The 17,967-nt window shown below is 43.2% G+C and overlaps 1 protein-coding gene across 1 annotated transcript in view; it reads right to left on the reverse strand.

The window, feature by feature from the left end:
- Positions 1 to 17,967, reverse strand: part of CFAP251 (cilia and flagella associated protein 251) — a 64,732-nt gene that overhangs the window by 14,672 nt on the left and 32,093 nt on the right. Inside the window, exons 16-18 of the mRNA XM_044290490.1 lie at positions 13,896 to 14,007; positions 12,728 to 12,891; positions 822 to 912 (exon numbers count right to left, since the gene is read on the reverse strand). Coding sequence (XP_044146425.1) covers positions 822 to 912; positions 12,728 to 12,891; positions 13,896 to 14,007 — 367 coding nt within the window. The remainder of the gene's footprint in view (positions 1 to 821; positions 913 to 12,727; positions 12,892 to 13,895; positions 14,008 to 17,967) is intronic.

Here is a 17,967-nt window from a genome sequence, read left to right on the forward strand (position 1 = left end):
ATGTGACGTGGAGCCTCCATAACAGATTTTGTTGGTTTTAGTGGGAAAAATAACACTGCATGTAGCACTCTTGTCAAAACGAGGCACCCACACCCAACAGACCTCATGCAATGGATCTGACACATAATTATAAACAGAAGATACAATGCTCACAATGCCCAGCAATCGCCTGCTCACTAGCGGAGCAGACCACTGCTATTACATGCAGCGATCTCCTCCGCAGCATGGGGAGGAGTGATCGTTATGCCATTGCTTGTTCCCATGCTGTATAGTGGTTTGCCGACCACAGATCATTAGACGCAATGATCTGCTGCCTGCAAATGATACTTTTTTAATATGTCAAAAGATTTAGATTGCCTGATGATCGAGCGTTCATCGGGAAATCGGTGGCAGCATTACACTGCCAGATGATCGCTAACAAGCCTACATGTGAATGCTCGTTAGCGATTATCTGCCGAGAAATCGGGAAGTGTAATACAGGCTTTATATTAACATCTTGGTGGAAGGACAGCACACAAAGGATTTAAGGGTATGTCATAGATCAGGGATGGCCAACCTGTTGCCCTCCAGCTGTTGCAAAACTACAACTCCCAACGTGCTCTTATATCTGTAGGCTGTCCTTGCATGCTGGGAGTTGTAGCTTTGCAACAGCTGTAGGGCCACAGGTTGGGCATCCCTGTCATAGATCACTGGGGGTCCAAGAGAGCCAGCTAAGGGTCTAACCACTTAGACATTCAGGATCAAAAATTAGGACAGTAGGTTCTCAATTATTTGTGGTCCAATCCATGCCTCCAAGGAACTTTTGATTAGCTAGTACCAACCTTGAATAATGCTCCATCTTTTCCTCCTGGCAACATTCCATAGAACGGAATCAGATCTTCTCCTCCAAGAGAAGCAAGAGCCTCTAAAGACCTGCAGTACAAATAGAGACATTGCCATCAGCGAGTTATTTAAAAGTTGTATCCTCATTTAGTAGATTTCATTTCATTTAGTTCTATGATTGGGTCTTTTAGCTGAATGTACTCTATATGTGATTTAATTAAATAACCATTCGAGGCAGGAGCTTGAAAATGCTAAGTAAGTCAGTACCTGCAAGGGATGATAACATGCTATTTATTTCCCTCATATCTTGCTTCTCGGCTAGTTTTTAGCCCAGCTACATTTGAGCTATGATTTGTGACTACAGTTGAGCTACAGTGCCTACGAGGAGTATGATTTAGTCTGGGATCACTGTACCACATGCTTTTTATAATTTAACTATTAAAGGGGTTATTCCATGATTATTGTAAAAAATGTAAATCAGACATCATATAGTACATAACAAGCTCTTTCTACCAAAGCTAGAACCAGCCCTGTACCTCAAACAGATCCAGAAATCTCCCCATTCATTGCTCTGCTAGATTTATATGAAGCTGGAAGCTAAGGGGCATGGCCATGCTCTCCTTATCACAACTCAGGAGGCAGTTGTGCGACCTTCTCAGTGGGCAGGACAAAGAAATAAGAAAAAACAAACAGCAGGTGGCGCTATACAGATACATTTTATTGAATAACTCAGTGGCGATACAAATTTTTTAATTACATACAATTACAAAAGTATTGAGATCCAGGTGCTGGTTTGAAAACTGTAGAATATTTTTCATGGGACAATCTTTTAATTGTTTTTAAAGGGGTTTCCATGGGAAAACAAATTTCAGAAAGGGCAGGGTGCTGGCTCTCATATTTTGGAAGTACCATAGCAATGAATAGCGGGGTGGCCAAACATACTTGGTGCACTTTGCATTTGTTGTGGGGCCCCATTCTTGAGTTAGTAGCAGGTCCCACAGGTGAAACTTACTTATGACATATATTATCGATATGCTACAACTGTCCCAGATGGGACAAGTCATTTAAGAAACAGAACTAACAAAGATACCTATAATGTCCCTTAGTGCACATGAAAAAGTGTGAAAGGAAACTTTCATAGATTAATTCTTATCAGAAATATTAGTGTTGATACATGTAACCTGGTATCTGTAACATCGGGTCTGTAGTTCCAACTCTAACCCAGTGTCCTCACAACAACACTTCCTGGTCTGTTATTCCAGGGACATGGTGTGGACCCAAATCACTATCCACATCAATGTTCACAAATATTTTCACATACCTACCACTAATCAAACCGGTGAGGATGTGACCATTGGTGTCAATGGTGATTAGGATTCTCACAATATCTCCGTGATACCACTGGACATGTCAAAGCACTGAAAAGGAAGTATTGCAGCGGAGGCACACCTGTCCCGTTACGCTTTGTATCTGGTGCAGTGTTGTCCTGGAGGCGATCATCTCAGGAAGCACCAGGTAGGGGCAAGAAGGGGGCAGCGGAAGGGACATGGGCAATGGGCACTTTCATTGTGACAAAGGGATTAGGTTAAGAAATTGGTATTGGGGGAGCACCGTTTTAGTTTTTGCCTCAGGCAGCAGAAAGGCTAGGTGCACCCCTGTTCACATGACAGATTTTGAAAACACGCTTAAAAAAAAAATCTGTGCAGAATCCACACGTGTTTTTTTTTTCAGAGCTTTTTTTGTGTGTTTTTTTTTCAACCAAATGGGTGTTCTATACAAAGCTGCATTTTCAACTTGAGGCTTTTGATGTAGATCTGTGCCAAAATACATGCGGAAAAGGCACAAAAACGCATGGACTTACATGGAGTGTTTTACTTATGTTTCTCATTCATTTCAAAGGGATATTCAGTGTAGATTCTGCCCAAAGATAGGGCATGATGCTTCTTTTTTCAACGCTTTTTTCCACGTTTGATTGAAATGAATGGGAGGTTGTTTTGAGGCAGAAACACTCCAAAATCACTGCCAAAAAAACTCTGCATGAACTGGCCCTAACAGGGACAGTCGAGGAAAAGTATAGAAAGAAATACTTGTGTAGAATACTAAACTTTGATCAGAAAAAGTTTGAGGGAGTGTGGGGCTGGGTGGGGCACAGTTAGTGCTTAAAAGCTATGTACACTTTTAGGAGCATTTTTTTTATTATTGCATTGTACTCATTTTAAATGAAAAATCTTTTTTTCAATTGGTCTTTATGGAGCCTTTTTTCTGTACATACCTGAGATGCTCTAGTAGCAGCCTGTGGATTTTCTGTCTTTTCCGTCAGACCAGAAGCAGATGGACTCTTTATCTCTGCTCTCTGACATTATAAACACTCATCAAACTAAATCTTTATCTTACTGATAAGAATGTGGCTTAAATAAGTGTTTATGACCTCTTAGTAGTTTAGAGATGAGGTTTATTAGATGACCAAGTGAACCTTTTGTGACAGGCTCAATATTTTTAATAAAAGCCCATTGAAAATAAGATTTTTAGCCAAAAATTAGCAAAATGCAATCATAAACAAACATTGCCTCTGAAGTTGTACATAGCCTTTAATAATACAGCTGCTGCAGAAATTCATCCTAGGGGTGCTGCCACACAGCGCAGTTAGGATGCAGTTCTGACGCAATTACTGCATCAACAAACATGCATACACAACATAGTTTTTAAATGACGTTAACTACAATTAATTAAATCATTTAGATGATTTCTCCTATGCAGAACACCAGTGTTTAATAAGGTGTTAAATTCTGCAACTCTGTTGTGAATACGTTTATTGTCAACTGCATACAGTTTTTTACTGCATCACCGCTGCGCTGCTAGCACACTGGCAGTTCTGGTTCTGCGTGCCTCTGAGTAGGCATTGTCATTATAGTTTAAGAATTTTACAGCCTTCACTGGCGCTGTTAGTATCTGGATTCAGCATTGTGTGCAATTCTTCAGCTGTAGAACAGAAGTCTGTTGTCAAACAGACTGATATAAACTACATATGTGTGTGTATATATATGAATGATGGATATACACTACAATGCGTTCAAAAAGTCTTTAGACCCTTTCACTTTTTTCACATTTAGTTCCATTGTGGTGCTTGTGCTAAAATGAAAAAAACTAAACAAAACGTTTTCCGCATCATTCTGCACTGAATACCCCATAACAGAATTTTTAGACATTTTTCCAAATGTATTAAAAAGAAAAAACTATGCACAGAAATATTCAGCAAAGCTAAACGGAGTTGCGCACTCTGTTCGACAGTTGGCAGTCACTTATATAGACAAGATATTCACAGCACTCAGTTTAGGCTACGTCGTGTTTTTTTTTTGGGGGGGGGGAGATAATTTTTATTTCAACAAAGCATTTGAACACAGCAGTACAAAATAATCTTGTACAGAACAAATACATCAATCTCACATATGTTCATGTTATTCCGCTTACACAATGATTACATTAAACTGTATTGTAATCCCCCCTCCCCTTTTTCCCCTAAATTCCCCTTCCCCCCTCCCTTCTCTCAGGACAGCAGTCATCTCTCTAAAATGCTCATCTCTCCAGTGATCATTTGCAGACTCCCGAGAAGTCCTGCTTTATTGGACCCTAGCATCCTCCTGGCCGTTCTACAACTAGACTATCCCTTTTCCCATTTCTTATCTTTGCAACATTTCCACTTAGGCATCTATCAGGGGTCTACCCAGTCTACCTGCTTCTTTTTCCAGGAGATACCATGACGTATAGCGGAATGGTGTTACTATCATTTGTATTTCTTCCTCAGACGCAAAACTGTCAATAAAAGTTTGCTATTTTTTGAAAAATTTACTTGTCAGTTTTGTCTTATTGTTCTCTACTTAAATTTTCTCTAGCAATAAGCATTTTTTAAGGTGTGAGATCACCTCCACAGGTTGCGGACATTCCAGTTTCAGCCAGTGTGCTAATAGACTTCTTTTGGCAGCCATCATAAAGAGATGTAAAATCATTGGTATACAATTTTGGGTAGTGGTATACTGAAAAATACACTGGGTAGGGGAGTCTGAAAGATTTACATGCACGAACGTCGTGTTTTGCAGATAAAAAAAAATAGTGAATACGCAAAACACAGTTACCGGCCCATGTGTGTTCCGCAATTAAAAAGTTGAAAATGCCTATTCTTGTCCACAATTGTGGACAAGAATAGGACATGTTCTATTATTTTTTATTTTTTTTTGCGGACTCATTCATGCGGTCGTGTGAATGTAGCCTAAGGGTATGAACATTAAAGTATAAGTTTATTGGGGGCGGAGCCTGACCAAGCTTGATGGCGGCTGCTTAAGAGGAGCGCTCCCGCTACCACGCCGCTATTTAGACTGCTCCTACACACTATCTCGCCAGCATGGTAAAGATGCAACCTAAAGATTTCCCCAAAGACGCACCTGAGACACAGAGACCGACAAAAGTCCACGCCGACATGGAGAAGTTTCTGAGCAAGTCTCAGACACATGCTGCTCCATGCACTTCCCAGATCGCGCCAAAGAGAATAGAGAAGGAGCGCTCGCACACGGAGGAGCCAGGTAACGACTTAGATAGCGATGTAGAGGCCACCCTTGGAATGAACAAGTCCTCAGCGCTCACCCATGTGAGTACTTTGATCGGGCGTTATTAAAAGCACTAGCCCCTATAGCAACTAACCTAGCAACCATCAAGTCAGATATCCACCATTTTGGCCACAGAGTAGAAACTCTGGAACAGTCGCAGGAGGCTATAATTACCCTCAACTCTGCAGTCAAAAACACCCTAGGGGCATACCGCAATGCAATTAATACCTCACTGATGTTACTGGAGAATCAAGAGAACAGAAGCCGCAGGCAGGGCCGTCTTTACCAAGGGGCAGAAGGGGCAGCTGCCCCGGGCCCAGTTGCTCCTGGGGGCCCCAAGGCAGCTGCCTCTTGAGCCCTGCTAGCTACTGCCCCGGGTGTCAAGCTGTCTGCGTACTTTAACGTTGTGATCTAGGACCTTAATGACATCATCACCATGTGACCAATAACCTAGCAATTACTGGTCACATGGCTATGAGGTCATCACAGGTCCTATCAGGAGTGTTGCAGAAGTTAACTGTGGAGCTTTTTTGTGTGACGATTACATCAGAAAAAGGTGACAGGGGCTGTTATGTTAATATACTGTAAACTACTGTATAGTGGGGTGCTGTATATTATGTGGGGGCCTGTATACTGTGGGGGGCTGTATATTGTGTGGGCCTGTATACTGTGGGGGGCTGTATATTGTGTGGGACTGTATACTGTGTGGTGGGCTGTATACTGTGTGGGGCTGTATACTGTGGGGGGCCTGTATACTGTGTGGTGGGCTGTATACTGTGTGGTGGGCTGTATACTGTGTGTGTGGGGGGGGCTGTATACTGTGTGGGGGCTGTATACTGTGGGGGGGCTGTATACTGTGGGGGGCCGTATACTGTGTGGTGGGCTGTATACTGTGTGGGGGGGCTGTATACTGTGTGGGGCCTGTATACTGTGTGGGGGCCTGTATACTGTGTGGTGGGCTGTATACTGTGTGGGGGCTGTATACTGTGTGGGGGCCTGTATACTGTGTGGTGGGCTGTATACTGTGTGGTGGGCTGTATACTGTGTGGTGGGCTGTATACTGTGTGGGGGGGGCTGTATACTGTGTGGGGGCCTGTATACTGTGTGGGGGCCTGTATACTGTGTGGTGGGCTGTATACTGTGTGGGGGCCTGTATACTGTGGGGGGGGCCTGTATACTGTGGGGGGGCCTGTATACTGTGGGGGTCCGTATACTTTGGGAGGGCCTGTATAGTGTGGGGGGGGGGCCTGTATACTGTGGTGGGCCGTATACTGTGTGATGGGCTGTATACTGTGTGGGGGGCTGTATACTGTGTGGGGGGCTGTATACTGTGTGGGGGGTCTGTATACTGTGTGGGGGTCTGTATACTGTGTGGGGGGGCTGTATACTGTGTGGGGGGGCTGTATACTGTGGGGGGCCGTATACTGTGGGGGGGGGGCCTGTATAGTGTGGGGGGGTGGCCTGTATAGTGTGGGGGGCCTGTATAGTGTGGGGGGCTGTATATTGTGGAGTGCTATACTGCTGTACTGATGATCCAATTAAAAAGAGCCATGTTTTTCAAATCTTGAAAAAAGCTGAAGTATATATTGTTATGCTCCAAGAGATGCATTTTAAGAAGGGGTGAGTACCGAGATTGTCTCATTCCTATTACCAGTCTTGGTACCATTCCTGCTACGACCGTTCCTCCTCTAGAGGGGTTAGTATTGGGATCCATAAGAATGTACCTTTATCTTTAATAGCTGAGATGGCGGATCCTGAGGGGAGATATCTTCTTTTAAGAGGCACTTTGGGTACTGTTGAGGTTACGCTATGCAACTTATATGCTCCTAATGTCAAAACTGTCAAATGGTTGCGGGAGACATTGCATACTATCTCATTATTTACCTCAGGTCTACTTATCATAGGAGGAGATTTAACCTGACCCTCAACCCTCTATTAGATTCCTCGTCTCTGAAATCTGCCATCTCATACAAAGCGCCTAAAAGTGTTCATGGAAGATTACGTGAGCTTTGCTTGAATGATGTCTAGAGGTCAATGCAAGCTGATAGGAGAGACTATACTTTTTATTGTAACCCCAAGTCTTATCAAAGATTAGACTACTTCTTTATACAAGATAAATATTTAGCCCAACTACACAGTGCAGACATTCATAGCATTACAGTATCTGACCATGCCCCAGTCTCCTTCTCATTAAGTTTTCCAGAAGTGCCAAATAGAGAATGGTCTTGGAGACTCAACCACACATTATTAGACACGCCCTCTAACACTAGTACCCTATTTAAGAAACTTCAGGACTACTTTGAAATAAACTCCCCATCTGATTCCTTCCCCACTTATATATGGGAGGCTCATAAAGCGGTCGTACCAGGGGAACTCATAACCTTAGGCTCACATCTTAAAAAGCAACGTATGGCACATTTATCTTAGTTATTATCCCAAATAGCAGCTTTAGAACACACCCATAAGAAATCCCTGGCATTGCGGGATCACGAGACCTTGTTGAAGCTGAGGATGGAACTCAAATTGCTCAAATACTCAACTTCAGGGCAGCGTGGGCTTATCTCAAAATAAAGCAAAAATACTATGCACATGGGGAAAAAGGTAATAAGATTATGACAGCACTTATCAAAAAACAAAATGAACAAACCCATATTTGAAAGATAAAGACCCCAGAAGGTACACTAAAAGACACCACACAAGAGATATCAAAAGTCTTTCCTTTTATTACCAGTCCCTTTACAATATTCGCCCACAGGAAACCTAATGAAATTGCAACTAGGCTGGATAACGTGAGATAGTTTCTAAGCACCCTTCAACTTGCTCAACTAACACAGGAGGAACGTGAAACTTTAACAGCGCCTGTCACCTTGACTGAGATCCAAGATGCCATTAAAACAACACCTTTGGGGAAAAGCCCCGGCCCAGACGGATTCCCAATTCTGTATTATAAAAAGTTTTTCAATGTCCTTGGACCACAATTGACAATTATTTCAATGCACTTATCAAGGGGGCTCCTCCTGCACATCAAGCTCTGGAAGCACACATCTCTATCCTCCCTAAACCCGGTAAAAACCTAGAGATTTCCTCTAGCTATAGGCCCATTTTACTCTTAAACACGGACATAAAACTTTGGACAAAAATACTAGCCCGTAAAATAGCCCCCTACCTTCAAAAACTGATATCACCTGAACAATCAGGATTTGTGGTGGGGAGAGAGTGCAGGGACAGTACCTTCAGGGTTCAACAGGAAATAGAAAATGCTATATCCACTAATACCCAACTCACGCTCTTAAGCACAGATGCTGAGAAAGCATTTGACAGAGTAGATTGGAGATTCATGGAAGCTACCCTTCAGAAATTTGGCTTTCCTGTCCAGTTTATAGCAGCGGTGCTGTCTCTGTACTCCTAATAGAGTCATATCTGAGCTATCAAAGGAATACCCATTCATATGGGATGATTCTTAGATCAGTTACTTGGGAGTCAATATTACCAAAGATCCTAATAGGCTATATCAGGCAAATTATCCTGGGATATTGTCAAGTATCCAACAACAATTAAAAGAACTATCTATACCTTTTATGTCTTAGATGGGAAGGAAGAATCTACTGAAAACGTATATCCTCCCTAAACTACTATACTTCATGCAGACTCTTCCGATACATTTACCTGTCCCATTCTTCTAATCAGCACGCAGGCTTTTCTTTCCCAAACAAAAAGGGGGGGGTTTCGGGCTCCCAGACATTCAGTCGTATTATAAGGCTATTCAATTGAGACTTCACTCTGAATTGATAAACCCGCGAATTACCAAATTGGGTTGACAGATTGTCAGCAACATACTTTCTCCTAAGGATTATGCTAATTTGTGAAGGGTTTCCTCTGCGGCGCAGCGGAGTCCTCAATACATGGCAACATATATCCTTACTCATAAACTTCTAAGAAAGCCCCTCACCATTTATGCCCATTCGACTGCTACCTTGTTTTTTCCAAAAGTACTACGTAGACGATATGGGCATTTGGTCAGCTTTTGGCAACCAAGCGGTTGGTGATATTTTGAAAGGGAGAAAGATACCTTCCATGTATGACATCCAGACATCATGGGGGATCTCTAGATGGACACAAATCCATTACTCACATTTTAGCTTTATCTGTAAGAAATACCTTCACAAAACTCAAGGAGATTATGTACCTTCATGGTATGACGCAATAATAGAATCTTCTGACCCTGGTAGAAGGCTTATTTCCCTTCTCTATAATACGATTTTAGAGTCGAAAACGTCTTTAAAACCTAGTTACATCCTTCAATGGGAGAAAGACTTAGCGATAACATTCACAACTGAGGAAGTCACCAAAATCCTAAATAGTTCCCTTGGATTCTCCTGATGTATCCGCATAAAGGAAAACTCCTTTAAGTTGTTGGTCAGGTGGCACCGCACCCCAGATGTTCTACACAGAATGGACCCCTCGCTTCCCGCAGTGTCTTGAGATGTCATAGGGCACAAGGTTCTGCCTTTCATATTTGGTGGACTTGTTCCAAGATAGCCCCATTTTGGGAAGAGGTGTCACAGGCCATTAGCCAGATAACGGCATTCCCTATATCGCCTACACTAGTTCTCCTAAACTTGCCAAATAGTCAATGTCCGCTTACTAGATTTTCTCTAGCTGCACATTTGATAGCCGCGGCCAAATTGCTTATACCGCTTCATTGGCTTTCGGATCCGATGTCGTTGATTACTGAATAGAGGCATAAAGCACACGAAATAAGCAGATTAGAGGAACTAACTAGCTGGGAAACACTTTTCTAACAATAAGTTTCTTAAGATCTGGTCCCTTTGGATTCAGTGGTATGAGAGATTTTCCTCAGGCACCATAGTGATGTATTATCAGATATGTATTTCCTCTTTTCACCCTTTTCCTTTTCCCTTCCCGACCCCCCCTTCCCTCCCTTTACAACCTCTCCTCCTGTAAGGGCCTTGATTGGCCAAATCAATCCTGCATAACAAATGTACACAATGAGGTACCCTTTTTAATTTTTGTTTTGTATTTTAATTATCATTTTTGACTTTCAATCTTGATTATTTTGCAATCAAGTGTAAGCAGCCTTAAGGCCCCTTTCACACGGGCGTTCCGGATTTGGTCCAGATGCGTCGCGTGTGCATTGCGAGAAACTTGCGCGAGTAGGCACACAATTGCACTCAGTTTTGACTGCAATTGTGTTCCGATGTTGAGTTTTTTCCGCACAAGTGCAATGCGTTTTGCACGCGCTTGAGAAAAAACTGAATGTGGTACCCAGACCCGAACCCGGACTTCTTCACTGAAGTTCGGGTTTGGGTTAGGTGTTCTATTAATTTTAATAATTTCCCTTATAACATGGTTAAGCTTACTAAAATGTGGATTGAGGGGGTTAAAAAATAAAAAAAATTAACTCACCTCATCCTCTTGTTCGCGCAGCCGGCATAGTAAGCATTCTGTATTAAGAATGCTTTTATTTTCCTACATAACAATGTTATAAGGGAAAATAAAACTGTAAATTGACTTTTATCAATTTACTAACATCATCTCCTAGCAACCATGCGTGAAAATCGCATTGCATCCCCACTTGCTTGCGGATGCTATGCGATTTTCAAGCATCCCCATTCATTTCTATGGGACCTGCGTTGCGTGAAAAAACGCAGAATATAGAACATGCTGCGATTTTCACGTAACAGACAAGGGATGCGTCTCTGAACTGCCCCATTGAAGTTAATGGGTCCGGATTCAGTGTGGGTGCAATTCGTTCACCTAACGCATTGCACCCGCGCGGAATTCTCGCCCGTGTGAAAGGGGCCTAATTCTTTCAGTGTCTGTATCACTTGTACGACCACCCGACCTGCTATACGTTTTATGTTAAGGTTGATGCTTTCAAATGTAATGTTAATCTGATGATCGTACAACTGCAGAAATGAAAATAAAGATAAAAAAAAGTATACGTTTATTGTATAAGGAAGCATCCATAGACTGTGATCCAGGTATGTGTAACGATAGCTTTGCTGTAACCACACTGTATTCCATAAACCAGATGTTTGCTAGCAGCAGATTGTGATTACACACCTGCCTCCTACAATAATAATTTTTGAACATATCAAAAGATTTGGATTGCCCGATTATCGAGCTTCTGCGCATTCATCGGGCAATAGGTGGCAGTATTACACAACCAGATGATCGCTAACAAGCATTTATGCCAACGCTTGTTAGCGATTATCTGCTGAAAAATTGGGCACTGTAAAGGCTTGACTGTCCACCCATGATCCCCATCCAACTTGGCAGAGCTTGAGAAGATCTGCAGAGAAGAATGGCAGAAAATTCCCAAATCCAGGTGTGCAAACCATGTGGCATCATACCCAAGAAGACTGGAGGCTGTAATCCTTGCCAAAGGTGCTTCAACTAAGTCCTGAGTAAAGGGACTGAATACGTATGTCAACGCAAGATTGTAGTTTTTCCTTTTCAACAATTTATTAAAGATTTTGAACATTTTTATACAAATTAATTTCTAACACTAACTTAACTCTGGCATACTAAACTTTGTTTTGCCCTGGCAGTGAAGGGGTATTTTTACAGCAATGAACTATAGGGTGAATACTGGACAGTTGGGGTATGCCCTGGCGGACAAGGGGTGTTTTTTCTCCTGTAGATTGCTGTCTACAGCATCCTTTTGGCTCAGATCTTTTTCCTCTCAGCGATCACACAAGCAGAAGACTGGAGTTCGGGGCTGATGGGGGTGCGGAGGTTATGCAGACTCAGCTGTAATTAGTCAGTCATTCTGACTAAGGCTCCATTCACATGTCCGTGGTGTGTTGCGGATCCGCAACACACCTGCCCGGCACCCCTATAGAAATGCCTATTCTTGTCCGCAAGCTGCGGACAAGAATAGGACATGTTCTATCTTTTGCGGAGCTGCGGACCTGAAGAGCGGGGCTGTGTGCTGTCCGCATCCATTCCGTCCCCATAGAAAATGAATGGGTCCGCACCCGTTCCGCAAAATTGCGGAACGAATGCGGACCCATTTGCGGACGTGTGAATGGAGCCTAACCATAACAGCGGTCAGGGACAATACTAGCCTATGATTGGCTAAGGGGCCCATTTCTATGCTTGTCAGCTGCTAACAAGAGTTGAAGGCACAGCGATGTCACTGCATATGGAGACACAGGGACATTTTCTGCAACATAACTATAAGTCCAAACGCGCCAATTTGCACATGATTTGGAATTTACGGCCATTTGCGCAAAGGGGTTAATATGTCTATTGCATGTTACAATATGCGTTGTACTTACTGTAAGTTTGTTTTCCACATTATCACTGTGCAGTCTTTTCCTCCAGCTGTAAAGACGTATTGACCGTCACTTGAGCAGACAATGTTGGCTACCCCATCCGGATGACAAATAAGAGCCATTGTCTTGTGCGGGTTTCCATCAACTGGTAGAATCTGAAGTCCAACCTTAACAGACAAATTGGACAAGACACTTTGCCAATCAGACACATCATAGGGGTAACACCAACTGGGGACTGTCAGCTGGGACATCCCATAATATCAAAATGGAGCAGGTATTTTTAGTGGGGAAAAAATGGGGACACATGAACGTCAATCTAGCCCTTAAAACACATGGGAATCACAGAAATGTAAATGAGAAAATACATATGGCAAATAAGGGGATGTATTACTTCTTTGCATGAATGGGGTCTTAGCTGCTTAGTGAAACGCTTTTAACCAGTTCATTATGGAGGGTTTACACCCGCCGTGGGAATCATACTGATTCCTGCATCTGGGATTTGGCTCCATCGCTCCCCTTTGGGCGATGCAGATCTCGAGTCTGAACAACCCGTGTATGAAAATCATTTGTTTTTGTGTAACCAAAACTTTTTTAATTCTTAGTTGACAGAGCTGTATGGGAGCTTATTTTCTGCCATTTTGGGGTACATATGACATTTTGAAAGCTTTTTATTCCTTTTTTTATTTACTTTATAGTTAGAGGTGTTACAGATGTGGCAATAACAATTTTGTATAACTTTTTTTGTTAATTTGTCTTTACATAATAAAGCATTTTTTTGTTGTCAAACATGTAAGGTCTGCCTAGCCCCTGCCTCATTTTGGACCCTGCCTATGTTTTAATATGGTTTTCCAAATGTCAGCTAAGACAGTATGTCGGATGGTCACCCGCTATTTGTGTTGGTGCCATATTGATTTTTATTTATTCTATAAGGCAAAAGGCATGTATCCTGTAAGGGCATATGGACATCATAGAGAGGGGTACCACACTGAGGATCCCCCTTTATGGCAGATTTAATCCATCCATGTTTTATATGACTGGACATTTATCTTAATGATTGCCATGTAATATTAGATTTTCCCTGCAGAAGCCTCTACAAGGGAAATGCCTTGCTGACCGCCGCATCCCCATGCAGAATCAGCATTGACAACACAAGATGTGTCCCTCTACATACCTTGTCATCTGTAATATACACCAGGTAGCCTTTTCCTAGATCCTGACTATAAGAAGGAAACACTTCCATTTTCCTAATAGGAGAACCAAATGTTGGCCCCAAGAGCGTCTTTCTGAGGGTAAGAAAGAGATAAACACATTACAGTACAGTATACAGCACCAGGGCCATCTTTAACGCGGGGCAAAAGGGGCAGCTGCCCCGGGCCTAGTTGCTCCTGGGGGGGAAGCTGCCCCAGGCGCAAAATTCCAGGGAGCGCTAGCAGGGCCGCACAGCCAATTAGGCAAAGTGAGGCGATGGCCCCAGGCGGCGCGGCCCTGGTGACAAGTGGGGGCGGCAGCAGGGCACAGGGAGATGAGCGCTCATATCTATAGTCATCTGTATCTGCTTCTTTAGGGCTGTATTACACGAGCGAGTCCATTGCAGGAATCACGCTCTGTGTGTGAGTGTGATCCTCCGCTCTGGACTTGCAAGAGCGCACGGCATTGTCATGATTTATGATGCTATGTGTCTCTGCTTGACCTCATTTCTACAGAATCATACTGACAGCTTTATGTCACTATGATTCAGCGATACAGATAGATGTGCTGCAACGGGGCAGGGGAGGGAGAGGCGTCTCCCTTCCCCGTTCCTCTGATAGACTGCAGGTACTAGGCCTGCAGCCTATCAGAGGCCGATGCAGGTGGCGCGATCGCTCCGCCTGAGCCGTACAGCACGGAACACAGGCGGAAGAGGCCTGCATCACATCGCTGCCAGCCTGATGGAGGTAAGTATAAGTGTTTATTTTTTTATATGGTACTACTTACTGGCAAATGATTGGGGTGCATCTATGGGGGCACTTGTTACTGGCACATGATTGGGGGACATCTATGGGGCACTTGTTACTGGCACGTGATTGGGGGACATCTATGGGGGCACATCTTACTGGCACATTATTGGGGGGCACTGTGGGGGCATCTATGGGGGAGCTTTTTTACTGGCACATTATTGGTGGCACTTTTTACTGGCACATTATTGGGTGGCACTATGGGGGCATCTATGAGGGCACTTCTTACTGGCACATTATTGGGGGCATCTTTTGAGGCCACAAAGAAGGGGTATTTTAAATGGGGGAAGGGGGAGAGGAACACAATGGGGGCTTCCACTGTGGCCACAAAGAAGGGGTATTTTATATGGGGGGGGGCTCTGTATAGAGGCATTTTATACTGGGGCACATAATGGTGGGTACTATGGGGAAGGGGAGAGAGGAGTACTATGGGCTCATCTATGGGGGGGCACTAAGAAGGGGTATTTTATACTTGCAAATTATGGGGGACCCTGAGGGCATCTACTGGGGCACTATATATGGGGCATTTTATACTGGTATATTATGGGGGCACTAGGAAGAAGGGGGGAGAGTAGCACTATGGGGGCATTTACTGGGGGCACTATATAGGGGTATTTTATACTGGCACATTATGGGGGCACTATGGGGACATTAACAGTTTTTTTTTTTTTTGCACTGGCACAATATAAGGAGAATTATTACTACTGGGGGGCATTATGATGGGCTTTATTACTACTGGGGATCTAGGGTGAACATTATTACTAGTATGGGCACTATGGGAGCATTATTACTTCTGGGGCACAGTGGGGACATGTTGGGGGCACTGTAGGAGCACTATTACTACCATGTGTGCTCTAGCAGAGAATTATTTCTATTTGTGGGACCTTTGGGAGCACTATTACTGTGGGGGCACCTTGGCACAGTATCAGCTTACCACAATTATTTTTGGGAGACGTTATGTTTACACTATTAGTGTCAGGGGCACTATTTTCTGGGCGCAGTTATTTTAGGGCACTGTGTGCCAATAATTATTGAAGGGCACTATCTGCATGGTACTACTATTATCAGGGGGTTCATCTGTTTCTGCAGTATAGTATTGGGGAGCACAGCGGCACAGTATTGGGGGTGGTAGGATGATCTGTCCAGAAGATTGGAGGATGATGGAAAAGTAGTAAACTAAGATTTTGTTTGTCAAACTGCAGAGACGAGAAATGGCTGAAAAATGGTGATCTGGTCTGAAGGGAGAAGATGAGGAAAGAGAACATCTACATCAAAGAGACGTAACTGGATGTAAGAAGTATGTGGCGCTGTATTACCCTGTATGTAGGGGTGGATGGAAGGGTTAGTAGTTCAGTACTATCTGCACACTGTAAAAAAAAAAATAATAATCAGCAAAATACTATATATTTGTGTCATACTGCCTTTTTTCAGAAAAAAAAGGCAGTATTTACATTACTGCCAAGGAACAGCTCTAGTGGCTACTCATCATTATAAAAGTTTACTACTCTACGAGGTGTGTGGAGTTTTTGTGTGTGTGTGTTGTGGTGGTGGAGGCGTGATTGCATGCTAGGCTGTGGGAAGGCGGGATCCAGGGGGCCCAAGTAAATTCTTGCACAGGGTCCAATCAATATTAAAGACGGCCCTGTACAGCGCTATACATAATTCCAAGTATTTGAATAAGACTTTGAATAAAAGTGGATTGCAAATATTAGTACTTGAGATGTCTTTTTGTGTGTCAGATTATTAAAGGGGTTGTCCAGACACACACTAAAAAAAATTAAAATAAAAGAGTCCACCAGCGCAACACTTCACAGTCCCTTACCGGTCTCTGTACTTCCTGGTCCCTCTTGACACAGACATGTGATACACAGCAATGACCCACTGCAGCCACTGATTGGCTGAAGCAGTCACATGATCATTTTGAAAGGGACCAGGAAGTACAGAGTCTGGCAGGGCACCTGTGAAGTGTCGGAATGGCATTGGCAGGGGATCGGTAAGCTTTTACTTCTTTTTACACCACTCTGGGCATTTAAATGCTGTTCAACTACTTTAAACATGATATGAATCTATTTCTTAGTTATATTAGCTTTTTGGAAGGAAAGTTTTATGTCCACTAATATAGCAGCCATTATTAATCCAACAGTCGTTTTCAGTCAACTTTCATTAAGTATTGGCAAATCTGGGCTTGGATTTTATATTTTCTGTGTGTCCGAAATGAAGTTATTGGATTTTATTCCTGGGTGCTAGATGCCTTTCACTTTTACAGCTGACTTTGTACCTAGGAGTCAACACTGTTTGTCAGCGCGCCGAAAGGATTTTATCCTCACTCTAAGGCTACATTCACACGATCATATAAACAAGTCCGTATCCGTTCTGCAATTTTGTGGAACGGGTGCGGACTCATTCATTTCTATACATCCGTAGTTCAATTCCACGGCCCCACATAAAAAATAGAACATGTCCTATTCTTGTCTGCAATTACGGACAAGAAAAGCCATTTTCTATGATAGCGGCGGCATGTGCTGTCTGCAAATTGCACACATGGGCCGGTATCCGTGTTTTGCGGATCCGCAAAACACATTTGTGTGAATCTAGCCTAAGTGGGTGTTCACACAGTGATTTATGCAGCGGAAATTTTGGCATGGACTCTGTGCCAAAATTCTGTGGTGTCTGCCTCCTATTTCCAATGGGAGGCAGCTATTTAAAGCAGCGGGTGTCCGCCTGTGGTTTAGCTCCATTCAATTGAGCTAAGCCATTAGTGGGTCTGCAGCATCCAAATGCTGGGGAGCAGGGTAAGAATAATCTATATGAGGAGCCCAGGCTTTGGGGGAGGGGGGGGGGGCATTATAGGGGTTGCATAACCCCTTTAAGTGAGCTGATCCACTTGCTTTGCTTATCTTATTATTGGCAAATCTGCCGAGTTACACACAGCTACAGTAGAGGGGATGTACATTTGGATATTATTACAATCATTTTTGTTTCTTCACTGCACTGCAATCATTATTAAAGTTATTGCTGTAACTTTTCACTATAAGCAGTAATTGCAGACGTATAATTGGGAATGATGGATTTATGTGTCCCATCACTTAGGATGTTTCCTGCAGAGAGACCAATATCGCAATGCAAAAGTTAAAGGAAGTAATCTTTTCGTAAACATCAGCGCATTCAGCTAAGAAATCATTTCACGCTGCTAGAGAAATCATCAAGGTTTCCTAACCGCCCCTACGTGTTTGTAAGTGACTGTGATTG

This window comes from Bufo gargarizans, chromosome 1 (genome assembly GCF_014858855.1).
Source record: "Bufo gargarizans isolate SCDJY-AF-19 chromosome 1, ASM1485885v1, whole genome shotgun sequence".
NCBI classification, from domain to species: Eukaryota; Metazoa; Chordata; class Amphibia; order Anura; family Bufonidae; genus Bufo; species Bufo gargarizans.